This window comes from Cuculus canorus, chromosome Z (genome assembly GCF_017976375.1).
Source record: "Cuculus canorus isolate bCucCan1 chromosome Z, bCucCan1.pri, whole genome shotgun sequence".
Classification (NCBI taxonomy): domain Eukaryota; kingdom Metazoa; phylum Chordata; class Aves; order Cuculiformes; family Cuculidae; genus Cuculus; species Cuculus canorus.
Genome location: NC_071441.1, coordinates 54,934,599 through 54,957,823, shown reverse-complemented (window position 1 = coordinate 54,957,823; position 23,225 = coordinate 54,934,599). Strand labels below are relative to the sequence as shown.

Genomic DNA, 23,225 nt, shown 5'->3' with positions numbered 1-23,225 from the left:
TATTACTCTGAAGGTATTATAAGACTTCAAAATACACATAATTCTTTCTCTTGTTATCATATAGAAGAAGAAATTTCGGAGCTGTCTGGAAACAGCACCTTCACCTTTCTTCAAGGTTAAGGTTGAGTACAGATAAGAAATGCTCTTTGGAGTAATATTAGAGCCTGGAGAGACCATCTGGGTTTATTTTTTCTTTTCTTAGCAATCAGCTCACATTCTTGTGCAATTTAATTTCCCTAGAATGTGTAATCTTTAATTCACAAGGAAGCTGGAACGTGCCAGCAGTAGGTGTCAGCTGTCAGAATAAATCTGCGTGCAGGATGAATTTCTCCCGTGGGTACCGGTGATGGCGTGGTGAATCCTGCCTGCAATTGGCTGGATGTGCTGGTCGTCACGCTGCCAGGCAGAGCGCGGGCGCTCGGCTGCCTGCTGGACCAGAGAAGCAGGTGTGCTGGGTGTGGAGGGACTGGATCTCTTCTCAATGGAAGGAAATGCTGCTGTTAGCTTCCTACTGCTTTTTTTGTACGTGGAGTTCGCAGGGTCTGTAGAGCAAATGATTACAGCAGTGGATGGCAGGTCAGTAACTGAATGTGCATCAACAAACTGTTGGTGGAGTTGACTGCATGTTTTAAATGCTGTAATTTTGTCATCTGTGCTCTGTGGATGTGGATTCAATCGCAGTTTAGAATGTCAGGACATTGTTTTAATTTTCTCTTTGGATTTGAAAGCATCTAATTAGCAAATACTCTCTGTGTCACTGAAATTAATCACTGCTGATACAGAAATAAATTATTTTCATACGGTGAATTAAAAAATGTAACTTTAAAACAATTTTATAAACAATACTAGAAATGGTTTTAAACTTTGTGTTTTCTGGGCATCTGTCTTAAATTTCATTGCATTTTAATGACTCTTACACTGACTCCCTGGTCATGTGTAAAAGTGAAGTTATAAATAGAACAGCAGCAAGAGTGTGAGAACTACTCAAAGAAACTTAGGTGCTAAAATACTCTACTTGTGTAGAATGAATATTCATGGAATTAATCCAATATTGCAAAGAGGTATTAAACTTATGGAATTAGTACAAATTTGATTTATCATTGCTTATAGTGCTGTTTCATTCTCTAATGAAATATAAATAGGAAGCACAAATCATAGCAGGAAAAAGAGTGGACTTTCTAGAGCCAAGCATTGCAAAAGTAAAACAGCCTAAAATGTATGTATTGAATCATACCCCAAAGTCACTAATAACACACAGATGAAATATGCTGATGAAGATGACAGCTGGCAGTAAAATATGTGCATTTAAGGCAACAAGGACATGTGGTGATTTGCTTAAGTTTGTATTAAGAGATCTGGTAGTCAGTTACCGACAAATACTATAATATGTTTTCACTTAAATAGCTTACTTGCTGTTCTCCTCTGCCAGTTTTCAGATGTTAATGTCTTCTTAGTACAGTTGCACTTTTCTGCAATCAGATCAAAATTTATTCCCATAAATATTGAGAAATTGCCGCCTTGATGACAGTAAATTGGGTGGGAATTTTGCCTTTGCACTTAGTGGAGGTGGGATCACGCCTGCACAGTGTTGATCTGCTGGAAGTTCTATGAGTTCAATTTCTTTTTTTATATTAAAAATGAAAGCCTGAGTATCTTGTCATTCTGATCTGTTAAAGTATACATCAAACCCCAGTACTGAGTACGTTGTAAAATAATTATGTGAATTTGGCCCCCTGTGTCAAATCACACATAAGGCTGTGAAAATATGACACAGAATACTCAAAATTTAAAAACGATAAGAATCATGTAGTTTGTAGGTATTTCTTAATGACAGAACTTAAGTGGATAGATTTAAAATTTAATAGCCTTTGCCCTAAGTCTGGGCTCCCAGGCTTACACATTTATAATCTTAATAACTTCATTGACATTACTAATAACCAGTGTCCCTAGGACTACAACCATCTCATTGCTACCAGGCACTCGGCAAGCTTTCATCATCTTTCATTGTAACTTTGTTTTTACTGTGTTTGAAGGTTCACATGTTATTTTTCAAATAAATGCTTCATAAGTTAATTGAACCTAGTTCGGCATCCAGTGAGGTAGTCTGCAGCTGGGCAATATTAGTATTATAATGATAATTCTGAAGTAATCAAAATACTGCAGTAGAGTACATTTTGGCATTCAATGGAGTTTGTCAGAGCAGCAATATGAAGAGTAAAAAACACTGTATGAATTCTTTTAACCTGGTGGTCTGAAAACTGTCTGTGGTCTGTACAATCCCTCAGTGCTGGGTGCCAAACTTATATACGCAGGTTGTTTGAGTGGACAAAATACTCAAGTGAAAGTCTCCGAGGGCTGGAGTCTATATGAACTTTTTCAGACAAACAAGCCAGACTTCGTTGCCTTATGGAGATGGATCATGTCATCTGATAAGAGGGAATTTACACTTCTTTATACTTATAATCTTATTTAATTGGGTTTTGCATAGTGATTAGTCATCCCAGGGCTTTGTATTAGGGCTAATCCAATTTCATGTGGGTTCTCGACATACTTGGTGTGATAAATTCAACATATAACATGCATGTCTGTGTATCTGGGCTAACTATTTACTAATTGGTAAGGAAAAATGTTAGTCCTCAAAACATATACTATGTGTACAACTGAATTTGAAGTCTCTTGGGGTAGAGTGGCTGAAAAAAATGGCTAATTTAAAAATCTAGGCTCTAAATTTTAGAGTGCTAAAAATTATTTCCTGTCAGTGGTTTGCAGTCCTAGCTGTGGTTTCCTGATAGTTTTGCAGGCAATGGAGAAAAATGCTCTAGTGCTAGGTACTTTCTTGTCTCTTATACTTGTAATTAACATTTTTTATATACAAGAGGGAATACATATTTTAAAATAATTGTTATTTTCCATTTTTTCTTTCATATAACAATGTTTTTGTTCTATGAAACATGCTTCAGCTGAGGACAAAAGGGCTTGGCTGCCAGAGATTGCCTGTAGATTCTCCAGCTTGCCTTTTGCTTGGAAAGGCTGCTGATTTGACAGCGGGATGGCTACTGAAGGCCACCGGTTCCTGTCAGAGATCATACAATTCTGTGACACCTCAGCGTTATGAATGAGGCAGGACTGATAACATCAGCATCAGCTTGTGCTTGCTCAGAAGCCGGGAGGCAGTCCTTTCCGTGTGCCACAGATACACTGTGCCCTATTGATCTTGCTATAGTAAGACAGAACAATGATTTCAAACCTTGCCATGATGACTTTCCCTCTTCTTTCTCTGTTGGGGCTGAATGTGTTGTGTGGGAGGCAAGGAGTTAGCTGGTATTGCTAATAAACAGAATAACAAACAGGATTATCAAGGAGGGGTTAGTTCTTTTGCGTGCTCCGAAGTGTGCTCTGGCTCCCAAGTGTGCTTGCTGTGTGGCTGATCCTGTTTGTCTTATTGTGGTACTTAGCAGTGGTTCCCAGGTCATTCTCTTGATTGCATTCCCCATGAAAGCATGAATGTTTAATTAGCTGTGCACATTCATCTGTGCTTGAGCATCTTCATGCTGAGAGCAGAAACCTGGCATTTCTTCCGTAGCAGTGTCACTGGGCACTGCTGTGGTTTTACATGTGATGTCAAGGAGTCGAAGTGCATCGTCGTGAGCTCCCAACCTGCACCTGAGAGCTGTGTGGAGGCTGGTCATAACTGTTCAGCTCAGGATGTAATCCCACAGGGATGTTTGCAATGAGTATGGCTCATATATTAGTTGTAAGCCCTTGATAGGCTTGATGTTGCCTATCAATTAGCATTCCTGAAGGTTATTTCATTGGCATGACCAAGGTATTATCCTTATCCCAGATGGGAAGCCAAATAATGATTTGTTGTTTTTAATTGAAGCATTTTTATTTTTTTAAATGAAAACACAACTAACCCTTCCTCTTCCTAGAGCATCATAATGACCTTTCAAGTCAAGTGAGGGAATAAAGTGAATGATGCAATTTTACACTAGTTTCCTCTCATCTCAATGTTTTAGTCTGCATTCTACAGCATAGTGATTTCCAGACTGGAATAATGGGCTGTGAGCTTTTAACTATGTATCTAGGGAGAAGCTAGAAGTACAGCTAAGCATAACTAAATATATATAAGAACAACTAAATGTTTAAAGTTATTATAAATAATTTACATTAGTTACTTTTGGTGTGCCTCAGCTTTGTAGGTATTATCATGAAAAAAATGCCCCAAATTTTGCCTTTTCCAGCCTGAAGACACAATCAGTCATGAAGGAAGACTAGAAAAGAAAATAAACTGCATCAAATCACAAACCCCGTGTTCCAAATCATTAAACAGCCTAAGAGAGAGTTTTGTCTGAGAAAGAGAATAAGATCTGGTCCATTCTAGCCATGTCTTTTGTTACCTATTCGTTAAAATGAGGATTATTTGTACCAGTCTCTGAAGGCTGCTCATTGTTGACAGCTTGGACACCTCAGCCTAGGACTAACCCTGGCACCCAAAGTGCAGTAGACGAAAGCTGGACCTAGTCTGAAAGTGCACATTCTCCTTGAAGTCACTGGGATTTAACAGGTATGACTTGAGGAGAAAGTTTGACTTGAGGAGGAAGTTGGTCTCACTGTATTTAATATAAACTGCCAGATTGATTTTAAACAGTGTTCTTGACATGGAACTTTTTTCCAAAAGATTTTTTTTTAGGTTCTTTCAGCTCAGATGCCAGTCATTCCTGTGGTGCTGCAGAGCCTGGTGCTCTTTTTGTGCTATGTGATGTTTTCTCTGGAGACCATCTTATGCTTTGTTGACGTTGTTGATGAAGGGACTGGGCAGCCTGCTGATGAGCAAAGCTGCTCATCAGACCTGGTGATTGGCAGCAAAGTGAGAAGCTGGAATACAGACTTTGCTTCAATTTTGCCTGTTTTGCTGCCTGGGTCTGAGGAGTTTGTGAGAGGACGCAACTAATCTTTTTGTAGCAGCAAAGAGTACACCTGCAAAAGGATGTTTTTGCTGGAGAGATGCTAATCAGAAGAAAGAGCCCGCTGATCTCTTTTGAGTGTAAGCAAGATATTGCATGTGAGATCTGGACTTTGTAGAAGCTGGTAACATTGCTGAGGGTTTCAGGCAAGCCAGATTCAGTGTGATCAAGCTCCCTGACTGTTAGGCAGCAAGGAGGGCATGCTCTAAGCCATCTCACGTTTCTCCATTGGTGGTGTTCATGTTGTTCAGGCTCATACTTATCTGCCATTAAGGACGCCACAGTGGAAATTAGTTTGGAATCAGTCCTGCAGCACATGCTGGTAGGTAACATGGATTTCCATAGTCAGAGTATCCATCAGGAAGTGGGTTCACCCAGCTGTTCAGGACCTCCCCAGAGAGGCCAAGACTTGACTCTGCAATTCAAATACCTCATGGTATAATTTACACATTAATACTGAAAACTGTTTTTATTCCTAGTCCTTAAATGCTGGTCTTAGTGTATATCTTTTCAAGTATTTTGTTTTTATGGTGAACTGGAAGGCGGTAAGAAACGAGTCAAGAAAAGAAATTGTAAGTGCATTGCCATGTGAAGTGACTGTGAGGCCTGTCTGTTCTGACCATCACGTGTGGCTGGGAAAGCACTGCGCAGGCAGAAGTAGGGCAGGGTACAGAGTCCCTGTGGGATGATACTCAGCTGTGAGGGTCAGTGTGTTCATCGGCTGGGGAATGCTAGCACGCTTGAGAAGCTGACATGTGTCATCAGGATCAAGCCACTGCAAGGCACTTAAGGTACCAAGGAAGCTGCTGTGGTGTGAAGGGGACAGGAAAATGCTCCTGTGACTCAAGGAATGGAGTGTCTTCCTAGCGGAGAGCTGATTCTTGGGCTTTGCTTGATCTTATAGGTCTTCTGGTGATGTATATGGATCTACTGGCTTTTATTTTTTGGTTCAGGAATGCAGATCATACTTAGTCAGCTGAAGACTGAAATTATAAAAAAGAAAAAAGTCAAAGGCTGAAAACTTTGCAGGGCTGGTAGTTGTCGTTTGAGATGTGCTTTACTTGCTTCCTACTTTGCAGCTGACTTTCACGGGATTTGGGATTGCTTGGAACCATTCAGGATGTCTTTATATGACTGCACAGCTGGGCTTAAAGCATAGTAGCTCAGTGCATTTGCTCTGTCCTGGAGGAATTCAGCATGTTGCTTCTGATCCTCACTGGGGCTGAGGATGGTGCAGCGCTGTCCTTGTGTTCCCGTGCTTGTGCACTGAAACTGGTTCAGTCTCTACCCTGAACTGATATCCCATGGAAAGCGACAAGAGCGGTAATGAAGCTTTTAGTTGATGTGATAAGGACAGGAGAATGCCTGGTGGGGCTGATCCATCTGAGGGACATCTGAAAGTGAGGCATTTTTAGCCTAGGTACACTGGCATTGTTCTTAATTTCACCTCTTTCTGCAATATTAACCAGCCAAGGATCTGAGTTTGTTTTGAATGTTTTATTAAATGAAGCAGGACCACAAGCTGTCCCCAGTAAACTTGATTGAGACTTTAAATCCAGATATTGTACAGTAAATATTTTTCTCCTCTTTTCTAGTTCACCTGTCTTTTCAGATCAAGATTCTCTGCAAAGAAATGGTAAGGCTGAGTGGGCTGAGTGCCTGGATACTGGTTCTCTTAGTGTGGCTATGAAAGATCTTCATTAGCAGCTGCTGCTTCTATTGGCATTAGTGACTCTTCTGTCATGTTTTGTTAAAGCATATCCCTTCTTAAAAAATACCCTTTGAAGGATTTGCCTGGTTAAAATAATGATTTACTGACTGACTGTGAGCTTGTGAAGACAATGAGCTTGTGGAAGAAAGAAGTATTCACTTTTTTTTTTAAAAAAAAACCAAATTAAAAGAGAATGAAATGTTTGAAGATGGAGCTGTGAGAGGGTCCATGAAATGATCTATCATCTGTGAAACTTACTCTCCTGGCAAGCAGTCGAGCCATCAGGTTATTTGTCAGAGCTTCCTGTCTCTGGCCAGTGCAGGGAAAGAAATTCTCATCCATAGTTATGCTCTTTTGCCATGCAATTCAACATGCACCCTTTGACAATAGAGTTTGCTGTATGAAGAAAGAAGAAGCTTTTGCTAAGTATGTTTGAGATGAATAAATAGATGTACAGGCTGAATCCTGTCATTTTTGGGCTCTCGAGTTCTTCCCGGTAGAGGTGACAAGAAGTTCAAAGAGGAACCTTGTTGTATGAGTAAGGTAAAGAAAACTAGAAGATGTATGCATCGAAGGCGATATTTGCACCAAGCCAAATATTTTTTGAAACAAAATCAGGTATTCTGAAATGCACGTTTAGTGCAGAGGTGATTATTGTTTACATAACGATGTGTGAGATTATGCTTTTATAAATGATTGGATGTTTTCTTTGTAGGCTTATAACGCACTTTCTTCTGCAGGTCGACGTTTTGATGGTGGTGTGAAGCCCAAATTTATTGTAAATCAAGCAGCCATTACACAGGTAATGTTTGAAGGACTGTATCTGTAAAATTTTTTATAGCATGTTTATACCTTTTTATTTGGATTATTGAATTGAGTAATACGTTGCTTATACGAAAGAGCCAACAAAACCATCTCAATCATTGTGATGTGGTACTGATTAACTGCCTGCTGTACAAGATACTTTCTGCTTTTCTGAGAAGTGAGGTCAGACTTCAGTTGCTGTTGCTGGTGCTGACTGGCAGTGGGTTTGGGCACGGGGTCTTATTGAAAGAACCAAATTCTATCATCCATATTCTGTACAATGCCATTTGATTGCCTCAGGCAGTACTTTGCTTATATAGCTTGGTACTAAAAAAGGCTTCTTTACAAAAAAAACTGCAAGTAATGCAGTCTAATATAAACTGTTGATTAAGTCTCTGTCACCTGCACATCTGAGGAGGCAGACTTATCATTTACACAAATGAGTGTCATAGTCAATGTTTCTTGCTGGCTGTTGAATCACGTTTTATGGTGATCTTGCTTTCAGCTTGTCACTGAGAGTACTTACTAATTTTAATTCTAAAAGCAGTCTTGTGCCATATGTAAAGTCAAGTATCAAAAGGGGTCTTTCAGGGTCCGAGCTGGGAGACATGATTCACTAATCTGAACAGCAGGAAAAGAGAAAAAAAAAATCTCTCTTTAAGCTGAGACAAAGCTTTGGGGCTTAACTCTTCTGGAGCCTGGTAAGATGCAAATTATGACTGGGACTCAGAATACTTCTTTTGTTTGTACATGGTTTGAACTTTCTTGATCATATGATATGCAAAACTGCCATGCATTTTTTATATATGTTATCGTATTCAGATAGGATATATGTGTAGATGGTAAAGAGCTGGTATCTGGAAATTTTAGTTTGAAATATGGCAATGACAACTCAATTTTTAAGTCCTTTCTGAGCCCTAACTCACTGTCTCAAGTTATTGCCTGACAGCCAAATTGTCCTCCTTTTGCTATGAAATTTGGCTTAGAAGGGGTAGCATTTTTCTCATGTTTACAAGTGACATAGAAGCTGCAGTCTGCAGGTTTTAATCTTGTGGATAACTGATTTTTGTAATGACAGGGACCTGTACTTGCGCCATCTTGTTCTGCAGCAGGCATTTTCCCATTTTTAGAGCAATTGGGCACCAACCTGTCCATGGATAGATGTAGACTTGGATGTTTCTTTCACCTGCCTAGTGTGCTTTCAGCATAGTAGGCTGTGTCCTTAGCCCAAGCCGAGTCCTCTTCAGTATATCGTAGTAATTCTTACAGGTGTCCTAGAAAGTTTTCTGCTGGGGTGATTACCACGTGATTCTAGGTTTGTTTCAACTTTTTATGTTGGGCAGCTCTACAGTGTGCTGGGGTGAGATGGCAGCATGCTAAGAATGTGATTCTACCTAGTAGAATAAATACAAATTAAACTGTCTCTCTGGCCAGTTGTGCTGGAGCTAGAGGTCTGTATGGACCCATTCTCCTGGTGGGAAGGCGTTAGCAAGAGATTTCTCTGCTTCCTCAGTTCAGTACTGCTGCAGCTGAGAACTGGCTCCACAGATGCTGTCCAAGTGCTGGCCTGATTTATTCTGGTAGCATGGAAAGTGACTCCTAAAATACACATCTTCTGTCACTGACCTTTTATGTTGGCAATCAGGTTGTCAACTACAACTTGAGCAGGAAAGCACCGTGGGAAAGAACATCCTGGAGACCGTTCACCTACAGCCACTACAGCCCTCTCAACGTTACAGTTAATGGCATCCCCTGCATTCTCTTCTGGGCCAAGAGGATCATGATTAAGTTTGAAAATCACATGCAGCTGGATTTAACGGAGAAAACATTCGGTGTCCATGCAACAGTGGATGTTGGAGATTCAAATTGCAGTGAAGACAATGCAATGTAAGGTGGCATTCTACTCTGCCAATAGAACTATTACTAGATAACGTGTCTAGTAAATAGATGTTGAAGAAAAATAGTGGTGTAGAGCCCCAGGACCAGGTGCCTTCCTATCATGTCTGGACATTGGAGGCAGCACAGCAGCATGCGATACATACTTTCAGACCAGGCTTTCATGGTGTGCATAGATGTACGTTGTTTTGCAGAGCTGTAGTCAATCCTTTTGTCCAGCCAGTTTTGCTCTTACTGCCTATGAAGCTGAAGCTGTTGATCTCTTTAGACTTCAGCTGTTTTACATAGCTGCTTGGGAAAGTGAATAGCGGATCCTGTGATGAATGTAGGGGCTTACGGGTTGGCTGTGCATGACTGCTTATCCCTTCACAGGATGGGTACTGATGATAATGTAAGCCATTGGTACAAGATGCAGATGTGTGTTTAGGAGCAGAATTAGTTAGCCCCAGGTCCCAGCATTTTGTATGTGAATTGCCGATGCCAAAGAGTAAATTCATTACAGAATTGCATGTGACCTTGAAGATCCTCTGAAAACCCAGACTCTGTATCCCAGTCTGTCATTTCTTTCAGCATGAACAGTGTTTAGCAACTTTGCTTCTGCTAAACCCAGGTGAGAGCTATGTGTTAACATAATTGAAACAAAAATCCTCTAGTCTTGTGGCTATTCTAGAAAGGCAAGTAGGTTTTTTTTTTTTTCCTTTATCACATGCCTGACCACTTCTTTCCCTCCATGTTGTATGCTGGCTGGCTTCATATCTAATACTACAACATTCATTCTGCTCTGGTAGGCAAGACTCTAAAAATTAGGAGATGGATGCCTGACTGGGCATGCACTGAACAAGAACATTGAGTCTACCCCATAAATTGTGTTTAAATCTGTAATGACACACAATAATAAAAATAACATGTCTGAAAACAGCAGTTTCATTTAGCCTCTATACAGCATTTCACCTGTATGTCTAAAGAGATTTCCACAGAAAGTAGGTGTTACATCTTTCTCTTTATACATCTGGGAAAGGTAATGCAAGATGCACAGAAATTTTAGTGAACTTACAAGAAATCTGAAAGCGTAGTTGAAAAAGAAATTGATTTTTCTGTCTGTGATATTGTATTTAACAAGGGAGTCTGAATTTTACATCATCAGTGTCTCAACTAATACAGCACCATGTTTAGAGAGGCAGAGGTAGAGAGTGGAGTAGTATTGTAAAAAAAAAAATAGCAAACATTCATTTTTCTCCTCTGTCCTGCAATTCAGAAATAGCCTTATTAGTGATGATTATAACCTTTGGCTCTACAGAGGGATCTAAACAGGCTGGATCAATGGGCTGATGCCAATGGGCAGAGGTTTAACAAGGTCAAGTGCAAAGTCCTGCACTTGGGGCACAACAACCATGTGCAGCTACAGACTAGGGGAAGAGTGGCTGAAAAGCTGCCTGGAGGAAAAGGACCTGGGGGTGTTGGTTGACAGACAACTGAACATGAGCCAGCAGTGGCCCAGGTAGCCAAGAATGCCGATAGCATCTTGACCTGTATCAGAAACAGTGTGGCCAGCAGGGCCGGGAAAGGGATTGTGCCCCTGGACTCGGCACTAGTGAGACTGCATCTCGAATCCTGTGTTCAGGACCATTCCCTACAAGAAAGACATTGAGGTCCTGGAGCATGTCAAGAGAAGAGCAGTGAAGCTGGTGAAAGGAGATGGAGAACAAGTCTTACAAGGAGCAGTTGAGGGAACTGGGGTTGTTCAGCCTGGAGAAAAGGAGGCTGAAGGGAGACCTTATTGGTTTTTACAACTACCTGAGAGGAGATTGTAGAGAGGTGGGTGTTGGTCTCTTCTCCCAAGTGATAGGTGATAGGACAAGAGGGAATGGCCTTAAGCTGCGTCAGGGGTAGTTTAGTTTGGACATTAGGAAAAATTTCTTCACAGAAAGGGTTATCAAGCACTGACAGAGGCTGCCCAGGGAGGTGGTTGAGTCACCATCCCTGGAGGTATTTAAAGGGTTGGTAGATGAAGTGCTCAGGAATATGATTTAGTAGTGGACAGGTACAGGTGGAGTTGATGATCTCAAAGGTCTTTTCCAACCTAATAATTCTAGTAGAAAATACACTTGCATGAAAGTAAGGATTTCAAAACATAAAGCATATTTTTATAGTTGTTCACAAGGCTTGAAAAATCAGAAAAGCAGTACGGTGGTGGACTGCAAACTCCTACTGGAGCTGCTGTTTGGAAGCTGTTAGGTTTGAGCAGGCTACTCTGTCTGCCTGTCTGTCACAGGTACCTCTGTCTGTTACAGTAGCCATGATTCATTCTGTAAATACTGAATTCCAAGAAATTAGGACTTGTCCTGTCTCTGGCTGGGAGGGAGCCAGTTCTCTTATGTCTTGGATTTGTAGCTAAAAGAGTGTTGGTAACACACCATTGTCTTGTCTGTTAATGAGCAGTACTTGCACAGCATCCAGGCTTTCATTGTCATACTGCCCCCACAGTGAGTAACTTGAGGTTAGCAAGGGGCTGGTGGGGGACAGTGTCTGCACAGCTGACCTGAGCTGGCCTAAGTTATATTCTCTGTCATATAACATCAAGCTCAGCAATAAAAACTGGGTTTGAAGAAGAGGAAGTGGGTAGGGGTTGTATATTCCAGGATGGCCATTGGTCAGAGGTTTGCTGAGCATTGTTCTGCTTGTGGGAAATAGTGAGTGCCCTTGCAAGACCTCAGCTTTTTTTTTCCCACCTCTTTCCTTTGTTTATTAAATGCTATCTTGACCCATGAGTTCTCTCTCTTTTGCTCTTCCTACCCTCTCCCCTACCCTGCTGTGGAGTGGGATGGGCAGAATAAGTGAGTGGCTGCATGGGTCTGCTGGCTGAGATCAGCCCACCATAGGGCTGAATAATTGGCTTGATGCATTGTGTTGGAAGATACCTGAGAATTTGTAGAACACATTATTAAGAAAGCTGCAGGAAGAGTCAGGAAGCAGAACTACTCCACAGCATATCCTTGACATGCCTTTTTATTAGTGTTTCACTGTGCCTGAAGTTTGACCTCAAAGTCTGTGGGTCCAATGCGGTCTTATCTGCCATGTCTTCTGACCTTTGTGTTTCTTCCCTCACTTTCTGTGACTAGCTTCAAACTAGACACACAGCTGCTAAAGGCAGGCAGGACCTTGATGCTTAGTTTGAAGCTGAGACTGGCATTTTTTGCTGATGTCAAGAGATGTACTGTGACTACTATGCCTTTTTTTTCTCTGTTCTGTGGAGAGAGAGAATGGGGAAAATGCTACTGCTTCCCAGTAATTATGTTTTCTTGAACATTCTGTGCTTTGCTTATTTGGAATGCATTGAGAAATACTAGTCCTACTGATTCCTGCATTTTGAATGGCCTGGCCTATTCTGAGCTCTTGCTAGGAGGGATTTGTCAGGACATTTGGCAGATTGCATGAACAGATCTGTTGCATCCCTGATAGGTTCAGCTGTCAAGTCATCAGAATCTATATGTTTCAAGTATCTGTTCATTCATAGCCACTGATAGCATCTAAGTACTGATTGAGGTCCTTCAATGAAGAAGTCATGCTCTATGCATAGAAAAATGGATAATCTGGGCTCATGAGTCAGGATTAGACTGTATGTAATTGCTAAATACAACTCTTGGGTTAGATATTCCCTCAACCTGTGTTTGACTGCAACAGAGAAGAAAGGGAAAAACTGCCTTGAATACTGCACTGTAATCTCAGGCTTAAGGACTGCCTTAAATTATGCCATTTGGTGGCTGAGTGCTCAACAATGCATTGGCCAGTTTTTGTCACCCCAGAAAAGTCCCTTAAACTTCCTTTCCCCACCCTTCTTTGTTAAGACAATATTCTGTTGTGGCTTTGAGACAGCTTTCAAGCTAGTTATACTGCCTAATCAATGCAAAGTAGCTGGAGCCATGAAAAAAAATATGGCACTAAACATGTCTGTTTTCTAGATGAATGTAATAATCCAGCCTTCAGGGTTTTCTTATGCATCAACTTCTAGATTGGGCCACTGAGTTGAATGCTGTGTTTGCCTGTGTCTAATCCTCCACTGTCTATGATTTCCCTTTTTAATAAAGCAAGGGGTAGCCTAGGTTCAGTGTCCTAGCTTATTGGACCAGTGTTAGTCAAGGCACAAGAAATTGTCTAGATCTTGTATGAAGTCCTAGAGTTAGCTGGTTTTTTTTAAATTTGTTTTATACAGCTTTAGGTCTGGAAGTCTTTCAGATGCTGCATGGTTTCGCCATGTATTATCTCTAACTTAGTCTGAAAATGTTATGTCAACGCTGGGATCTATTATGCAAGTTTTAGGAGGCAAAATATCATTGTTAAGCCAAAAAAATGCATGCTACTCAATCATGCAGTGCTACAATGCATTAATTCCGGAGGTGGTAGAAGGATGGTAGAGTATATATGGGTTTACACTTTAACTGGCTAGGGCCTTTCACTTTAGTAAACTTCAGGTGTCTGTGCTCAAAGCTCAGATAAGCTTTGTAGAGCTGCCTCACAGCTGGAATATATATATTGCTCTAAAGATGCACATGTGGAATTTGAACTCACATGTCATCTGTATTTGTTATGCTTTAATATCTAAAAAGATGAAACTATTGTGGCTGTTTACACTTTCTAATGACATACAGAAGTGATAAGGGGTAAGATATTACAGCTTCAGAACCAGAACACAGAACAAATTAACATAATTGTGAATTTATGTTTGAAGAAGTGGGATTGAAGTGTATTGAAAGTTGAGCACACAGTTCTCTTCTTTTTGGATAGTCCAGGACTCATTCAAATTAACAGCAGAACTACTGGATTTCACTGGAGGAATATTTAATCCTTTCAGGTTTTTTTTTCTATTGACTTCAAAGGCATACTGAGCAAAAGGCTCCATGTGTAACTGTGCTTAATCTTTTGTGCTGCTTTTTTCTCTTAAGATTTCTGAAGTTTTATTTAGCCTGACATTGCTTGCTTTTTGATCTAGGCTTTCTCTGAAGTTTGGGGATGTTGGCAATCTAAAAGGACTCGTTATTAGGTAAGTTTATATGATAGGGAAAATATTAGATGTTTAAAGAAAAGATAAAAGGGGTAAAGAATATATTACTAGTTAATATCCATTATTATGCAGTTGCTTATGCAATGTGTTTTGGGAAAATTGATGTAAGCAAAAATAATGTGGTAAAACTGCTGATTGTATAATATATTCAAGACACCTGCATTTAACATGTCTGTCATTTTACAGACAACCCCTGCCTTGTTTTGTTAAGGAATTTCTTCTTCTTCTGTGTTAACTTTGCTATTCACAAGAAGAGTTTGGGTCATCTCTTTTGAATAGAACTTCCCCATGTCAGAGATTTTTGCTAAGCCTTACTAGTTAGTTACCTTTTTGCCTGGCAATTTTGCAGCAAGAACTGATAGCATGGGCTGTTGAGGCATCAGACTGTAACCTACTTTATGTTTGTTTCTTGGCAAAGGAAACATTTCTTGATAGTTTTCCGTATATGGATATGCAATACCAATGTTGCATAAAGACTTTTCTCAGTCTTTTTTTGAATAAAGCCTGACATTTCCCCTCCCTGTGTGGGAGAGCAGCAAACTCCTTCAGCTGCAGGAGTGAAGAAACTCATCACTTTCCAGACTCAAAAGAAGGAGCTGGTGCTCACACTGGTATAAATGAGCAAAACTCAAGTAATACCAGTGTGACTTCTAAGATTGTTCAGCCTGTGAATGTAACAGTTATGACTTTTAGTTATACTTCTTTTCTTACTCATCTTCTTCCCATACAATATTTTTCAGATTCTTACTGACAACCAGCTATTACCAGCTGTCTGTTCAGAACTGGTTCAGTTTACACAGCCTGCAACTTCTTTACAACCACTCCATACAAGCAACATTTAACGCAACCAGAATACATGCACCAGCAAGTTACTCCTACCATTGTGAACATGTGAGCAGCTTGCAGAGATATGATGCCCTCCTCATTCCCAGCTCTGCAAATGATCTTTCAAAGCTTTGGGAAGTCACTTTTACTGATTTCCAGGTAATTTAATGGAATTAAGTCAAATGGATCCTGTACATAGGCTGATGGGAAATTTTGCACTCCACTGCCAAGAGGCTATAATGACCTACTATGTATAGTTTACAGGATCTCCATTGAACTTGAAATGGAAATTGAGCAGAGATGAAAACAAATTGTTATACTTCTCTTCCTGTCAAAGGACATGAAAGGCTATGTAGATTATCTGTAGACTCTCGCTTAGGTTTCCCATTAGTGTGGGGCATAAATTTAACTCTCAATGTTCCACCTCTCTGGGCAGGGTTCTCAAATCAGCATCAGTAACAGCATCAGTCACCAAGTATGGGAATTGTCCCCCTTGACTTTTGATGCCTGGTAATTTTAACCTCGTGCCCTGATTATTGTCACCCCGGTCTGCCTCTTAAGCCAGCAGATAATTCCTCTGACTCATCTTAAGTTCTTATTTTAGGATGAGATTAATCATCTTCTGAAAGTGCTTATTTTTCTGCATTTGAAGCCTAGAAGGACTGGACTAGGATGTCTTGCTTTTAGATCCCAAAGTCATAGGCAATGAGGAGCTGAAAAAGGGGGTTGGGGTAAAGTTGTTCCCCCTTTTCCTACCATGTGATAAATGCCCGTGGACATACCTAGTGAGGCAGAGTCAGTTCCCTGAAATCTGGTATGGTAAACACCATGTTAGAACTACAGTCACAAGTAAAACTTACTGCTATTGGCCGTAGTTGAATGCAACATCATGTATTTTAGATGATTTGCTGCCTTATATCACACACCTAGAGGTGGTGAGAAAAATCTAATATTAGGGTAGGAAACTGAGACTATTTGCTTGTTGTCATGCTGAAGTTTATGCAATTTGAAATGGAGGCTCTGGAGATTCTCAACAAATGAAACTGAAATTCTTAACCGTTAACTTGATAGATACTATGCTTACAATTAAATATGTCTGAGCTATCAAGACTGATCATAGAAGATTTTGTTTAAAACATAGCTGTAAATTCTTGGGCAGCAGAGTGAAGGGGATTAGAATAATGATGCTTTCTAGAAGACTGACCTGGATAAACTGGGCATTATGATAGGAACATTTTTGCAAGAAGCAGACATTAAATTAAAAATTCTTACTGCCATCAGGAGCAAGTTCAGGAAGTTGTTTGTAACCAGAACAGCAAAAACTTTATTTAATATAAGCCCTTTTATTCTCTTTGTAGATTCAAGGTTTTAACGTTCAAGAAGGACATTTTGCCTATGCAAAAGACTGTGCATCCTTTTTCTCTCCAGCCATACTTATGGGATTGGTTATGTCACTGATTCTGCTCCTGGTTCTTGCCTACGCTCTTCATATGTTGATCCACCTGAAATCTCTTGACAGGCACTATGAATGCAAAGCTTCTCCTGCCTATTTTTCACAAGTGAAAGATAATGACATAGGGGATGAGAAAGAGCCACTGAGAAGCAATGCAAATGAGTCCTTTGAACTTAGAAACCAACAGTTCTGTAAAATCTATATTTAGCAGTATGCATCTGTCTTGGTGAAACTAGTGGTATTTTAATTTACTGGCACAGTTGTATGTAGTTTGTGCAGATTTTTCACAAACAGATGAAAGGAAAAGTACTTAACAGACTGTTTAGCCAGTTAATGTCTGTTATATATTGATAATCAACTCAAGTATGCCTTGGGAAACAAGATGAGAGAAAAAAAACAACTCCGTGTGAGTAAGAGATGTCATGTGATGGGAGTTTATTCCTGTAATACAAAACCAAATGCATATCTTTTCAGCCAACTTGACAAGTCCTGAAGAGACAATCAGTAACAGAACTTTTGGAATGAAATAAAGATATAAAAACTTGCAAAATAAAATCTCTCCTTTTTTTTTTTCACAAGGCAAGATTTTTTTCCTGGTTTTGTACCTGCTTCACTCACCGTGCTTTGTGTCTTGACAAAATAGCATCCATTCCTTTCTCAGTATCTGTTTTCCTTTTATTTTCCAAATTATGGCCTCTGCTTTTTGTCCTCATAGCCTATTTTTTTTCCTTTGGAGTCTTCAGAGCCAAATAAGCTGTGTATTATCCGCTACATTGATGAAGTAGTGATGGCTCCAGTACAGCAGCATCTCAATCCTTTTCTCTGTCTAAGCTGGAGGCTTACTATAAGAATATAAGTGGGAGAACTGTAGACATCTGGTCAAAGGCTTACCCTTAACTTCCCGGCTCAACTCCACGCCAAAAGACGGATTATGAGCATTATACCTTGTAATTCTAGGTTAATTCTTTTCTATCAAATCCCATCAGTCTCCCTTGGGAATTTTATGTGAATGGAGGTAGCCAGCGCTATAATTTAAAATGTATATAAACAAAGTGGTGGAAGTTCCCCAGCAATGAAAAGGATGCTGTGATATGATTTTTCACTCTTCCTCCTGAGCATTTGAGATACTGTTGTCCCACTTATCCTTACTTCTATTAGAGTGAAAGTCTGGGAACTCCAAATAAGCCTCTAATTTGGCCCTGATTTCTAGCAAGGAAGAAGGCAGTAATGTACTAACTGTAGTGCTTAAGTTCACAAGTAATACAAACCCCACTATTTTAGAAAATCTTTTGCAAACCCAGATTTAGTAAAGAAATGCCTTTATTATTTTAGATAATAGATCTAACTAGTTGTTTCTAGTCCTTGTAAACTATGTTGCAGTGGTATTTAAACACCTTGAGAGATTTCCAGGGATCTCCTTTATTAGCAGAGATGACACACAGGCTGGACATGGATTGTGGAGCACTTGGTTGATTTACGAAAGCACTTCAGAGGGAAAAGCCCTAGGCATCTTTGATCCATAACCAGACATAACAGACAAGCTTCTGGAGACATGGCGAGGCTGCCTGTGGCCGGTTACTGCCAAGCGTTATCTGTTTTACAAAGGAAGCAAGCATAAACATGAATGGGAACCTGAATGAGGGTAAATGAGAAGGTGCTAATACAAATCACAGTATTCTGCATGGAGTGGCAGGACACGGGCCAGCTTTGTTCCCTCTTCTTACACACAGGCATGATGGATTTAGGTTGATGACAATGTTGGAAGCAGTTTAGAATGCCTGAGCTAAATAGATGATCTTGCTCAGAGTCTCCAGAGCAGTAGTGTGCCTGTGTTCTGCTTGTCTGTCGGACAACAAAAACCTGACACCAATCAGTGGTAGCCTGATTGCCAAAATTACCACCTTTAATGATGTAAAATACCCACTCTACAGCAGTGTGTGCATGATAGCTTTGGGCATGACAGTGCTCTCTAAGCCTGATGTTTTCTGAGGCAAAGCGTGCTCATTCGTCCTGCAGAGCTGGTTAGCATCCAATGATGCTATGCGTATAATCCATTCCTATCAGTTTCTTGCATATTTTAAACAGGCAGTATTGGCACTGTTGCTGTAACAGGTTCTCATGAGACTGATAAACTGGGAATAAGGGAGCTTCTTTCTAATCATGTCTCTTGCTCCTTTTGTCCTCCTAAAAAGCCTTCCCTAGCTATGTTCTGACCCACATAGGTTCCTCTTATCTTATCTTGGTTTGAGGGTGAAGTGGTATCTGCTGGCTTTATGGATTCAACACTGCAAGTCTCCAGCATGTGTCAGTACAAAAGTTTTGGTGCAGAATTCAAGAGATGGATGGGGCCCTTTCAGCAGGATTACACTTGAACCAAAAGAGGTGAATTTAAACCTACTATTTACAAGGCAAACTTCAGAAAACAAAGAGAGTGCAGGTAAAAAAAAAATAGCAAAGAAAAAGAAAATTCCTCTCCTTTTCTCATTTTTTTTTCTAAACCATAACACAATTAGCACTACATCCAGAGTCTTTTGTGTTGAGGAGTACAGGCAGTGCTTATCTTCTCCGTGCTGGGGCTTTCTCTGTTGCAGTCTTCCCTGGCAGAGGCAGATGATTCTACTCCACCAGGTATGCTCATTGTCATCACATTTATACAGGTGCCAGTGAGAGTTAGAAAGGATAAATGCACTACTTGAGTTAGAGAGGAAATACAACATTCAGTCATAGAACTGGAATTACGAGCCTTGTATTTGTAAAGAGTTAATGTAGCTTTGGTGAAAAACAGCACCAGAAGGAAAAATCATCTGTACAGCTTCTGTCTCTTTGTGTCACATGTAAAAGCAAGCACACATGGTTAAAAAAGACAATGTAGATTTTTGCGTTTTCTGTAGGCTGAGTTTTCTGTGAGGCAAACAATCCTTATCAAATGCAGACTCTGGAACAACAGATGCTTTCCATTGCTCTGGTCTTGAAACAAAAAAAAATTCAACTTAAATTAATTGCTTGCTACAAAAATAAACGTGGCACCAACAGACTCATTAATAAAAGATAACCCTTCTTATATGGTCCACATTCTGCATAAGAGAATCACATTGCCACGTGAGACCACAGCAGCCTTTTCAGCTTGTGTAATTTCATTCCAACAAAAGTCTTATAGCATCTTTTCAAAACTGATAGGCTGTTTCAAATTCAGGACCCCATCCAGTCTCACTCAAAGTCAAAGGGAAGAGTCTAATTTCCTTTAGCTGAAACAGGATAAATTTCATGGACTTTGCAGTGCTGTCTGTGCTATGGTAGCACTGAATTGAACAAATGAATAATTTGTTTATTGTACATTTCAGATACTGTAGTTAAAAGCTGATGTAATTGCCCCTCACTCCTATATTAGGCAATTTCACACTTGCAGACTACCAGTATTTCAGTATATTAATTTCAGTTGTTTGAACTAAAATGGTGGACTGTTGGCATAGTACTTGTTATAAATGCACAAGGAATAATCAAAGCCAAGGCCTCTGTGAGGACAGGGAGAAAAGCCTTGGGTCCACTATTTCCAGACAGCCAGAAAAAAAAAGATTTCTTTCTTTCCTGCAAGTTTTCAAGGACACTTATAAGGCTCAGTTTGACAGGGTTCTGGGCCATCTCATTTAAACAATATATCACCTAAAATTTTGGGCCAGATGATCACTGACATTCCTTCCAACCTTGCATTCTCTGATTCCACGAGTTTAAAAATGGTGGCATTTCCCTTCCCTCCTTTAAACATTGACTCTTGCTGTGGCAGGACTGGTGTTTCTGGCCATTGTTTGTTTTTTGTTTTATTTTACACTGAGGGCTTGCAAAAATCTGGATGCAACCCTCAGTTTCAGAAGTTATCCCCAGCACAGAAAGGCTGGGTGTTAGGTAAAATTTTAGGCTAGTACAGAGAGAAAAATTGCCTCTTCAGTCTTGAAAAGCTGTATCCAACTATGAGTATCCATATCCTTAGCTGCTGTTGCTTCTTTTTCACACGCGCAGAAGACAGAATTGGTGAAAGGACGATTCCCATGGGAGAATCTTTACTCAGCATCACCCTGAGAAGGTCTTCCAATGGGCAACGCCAGGGCTTTGGGCTATCATTCAGGTTACTGTTAGTGTTTATCTGCATTATATCTTCTTAGTAAATCAGGTAGTAGCAATTCAGTCTTCAGTTCTCTCCGTGACTTCTGTCATGACTCTGATGTTCGCATTTTTCAGAATGGCTCTCTTCTTTACCATTACTTGAATAGTTCTTAAAGTTTTCTCCATTTCCAGTAAACTATATGACAAAGCATTTAACAGCTGTGTGAGGCATCTTAAATCAAATTCAAAGGTTCTTAGCCTTAATTTGTTTGCTGTTGTTACAGAACAAATATCCAAAACTACCTTCAGAGATGCGCACACACTATTAATAGCCAGTTGTTTAATATGAATCATATTAATTGTAAGAAACTTTTCATTAAAGTTAAGAATTTGCCTCATCTGAAGGAGCACATCAAGAACTGTGACTTGTATGTAGCCAGGTGGATTGGGATGATGTGCTGTGTGGTCTTGCAACCTTGGTTTGCTCGCCATAATACAGTCAGGAGAAGTGAACACACTGAACAGCCAGTTTGAGATCCATCTTCAAGTCAGCAGGCACACCACTCAAGAGGACTCTGTTACTGCCCTCGGCCAGTGCTGCTCTCTGTCCATCTGTCTGTACAGGTAAAGCCTCATTGTGGAGTAGCTCTAAATTCAATGCAAATTAAAAATTAAAATTAAATAAAAAATGTAAATTTGAACTAAAAAATAATATTAACACATTTAATGAAGGAAAAATTTGCATTGCCTAAAGGAGAGTGAACAAAGTAACCCACCTAAGAGGACTTGAACTTTACAGTAACGGTATGTGATGCAAAAAATTCCAATAAATGTAATCTGCTGTGTGTGTAGCATTTCCCCAGGTAAGCTTGGTGTATTTGCAGATACCTCTGAACATGAAGGCAGCAGAAGAGAGACAGAAGAATAGCTATGCCAGTAATCAATTTTTCCAGAAAGATGTCTATCAATGCAGGTTTGGGCTGTGCGGGAAAACTCTGTTTTTCATGAGAGTTGGTTTTAGGCCTCTATGGGAACCTACAACAAAAGCTAAGGAATTATATTATGAGTTTTAGATACTGGCTTAACCTCAGAGAAACACTCTGTTAACATCAAGCCATTCATGAGAGAAGAAACCAGAAGAAAGTGCTAAGCATTGCATACATATTTTTAATCTTTTATTCCTTCAAGATGATAGCTTATAATTTGTCAGAAATTGTAATTTGTAACTTCTGAGTCAGTGGCATAAATTTGTTAATGTCCATCTTTTTTTTAATGCCTAATAAAGAGATTAAATTCCTGCAAGTTTTTGGAACAACCTTCCTAAACATTTTGCATCTACCTAATTCTGAATGCTTTTTCAGCACAAGTTTTGTAATTTCAGTACATCAGTGGGCCCTTTTCTATCTACCTACGGATTTGAAATCAGTTATTGTAAATAATTTTTCAGAATGTATGTAGTGCTGCTTGGGAACATAAAAGACTCTTGATTTAGAATGGAAACTCACACTGGATTCTGCATACAGCTCTTTTTTTCCTGTTTATTTATCTTCTGTATAAATCTCTCCTCTTACATACGCCAGAGCATTTTTCCTTAATACCATGATTAGATGTTCCATTTTCTGAACTAAATTATCAGTGCATATAATCAGAGCAAAGTGCTTTACTCCATTTATTTCATTAAATCCTGCTATATGAGGCAGAGACAGATTTTTCTGGCTTGCACTCAAAGAGCACCCTTGGAGCTGTAAGCCCTGTTATTCCTCTAGGCTGGGAGAAAAAACAAGAACCCGATTGTAGGCAAGTGCCATCTTCCCACCCATGACATCCCCAGTGAAGCACTGCGCTGGGACACTGCTGCCTCTGGCTCCATGGTCCATCTCTGATGAGTGAGCCGATTGGCTATGAAGCTGCCTCTAGGGACTGACCTCTACTTCAAGGCAAACTCCTGTGTATCCAGCACTTGGATGTTCTTTTATTAAAGTAAGTTTTCCAAATAAAGGACTTCTTTTCCCCAATGCATCCTAGTGGACTTGTTTATGTACAGAGCATTTTATGAACACCAGCTACTTGATTATTGCAGACTTTCACCTCCCTCTCTTCAGAAGGAGCAGTCTACTGCCTTTAGCTTGACAGTTAAGTGGATTGATCAGGGCCACAGAAGGCAACACATTTCGTTTGGTCCCTTGCTGCCTCTCAGGCTACTGAATTACTTCTCAGATGTCCAGGAGCCAAGCTGTCTGCCCAGAGAGGCAGCAGGTTTGGCTGCAGATCTCTGGAGGCAGTCTGAAGAGGCCATTGGTGGTGGCTGGACATTTTTCCACATACCTGCCAGTACCACCACATAATCAAAGCCAGGTTTTCTGCCATTCTTACGTGTCTGCAGTGCAAAGCATTTATTATCTGTCTCTCTGA

At 40.1% G+C, this 23,225-nt stretch overlaps 1 protein-coding gene across 3 annotated transcripts; it reads left to right on the top strand.

Moving 5' to 3' along the window:
- Positions 1-400: 400 nt before the first annotated feature.
- On the top strand, positions 401-22,821 carry LOC104057987 (V-type proton ATPase subunit S1-like protein). 3 transcript variants are annotated; one of them, XM_054055266.1, is made up of 7 exons: positions 401-576; positions 6,563-6,603; positions 7,419-7,480; positions 9,128-9,369; positions 14,366-14,416; positions 15,178-15,421; positions 16,621-22,819. In XM_054055266.1, exons 1-7 carry the CDS (start codon positions 482-484, stop codon positions 16,921-16,923), a joined length of 1,038 nt encoding a protein of 345 aa, XP_053911241.1. In that variant the 5' UTR covers positions 401-481; the 3' UTR covers positions 16,924-22,819. The 3 variants fall into 3 exon arrangements, with proteins under 3 accessions (XP_053911241.1, XP_053911243.1, XP_053911242.1); XM_054055267.1 differs by lacking the exon at positions 401-576 and adding an exon at positions 4,596-5,758 and having other exon boundaries at positions 16,621-22,820; XM_054055268.1 differs by lacking the exon at positions 6,563-6,603 and having other exon boundaries at positions 440-576; positions 16,621-22,821.
- Positions 22,822-23,225: the final 404 nt, after the last annotated feature.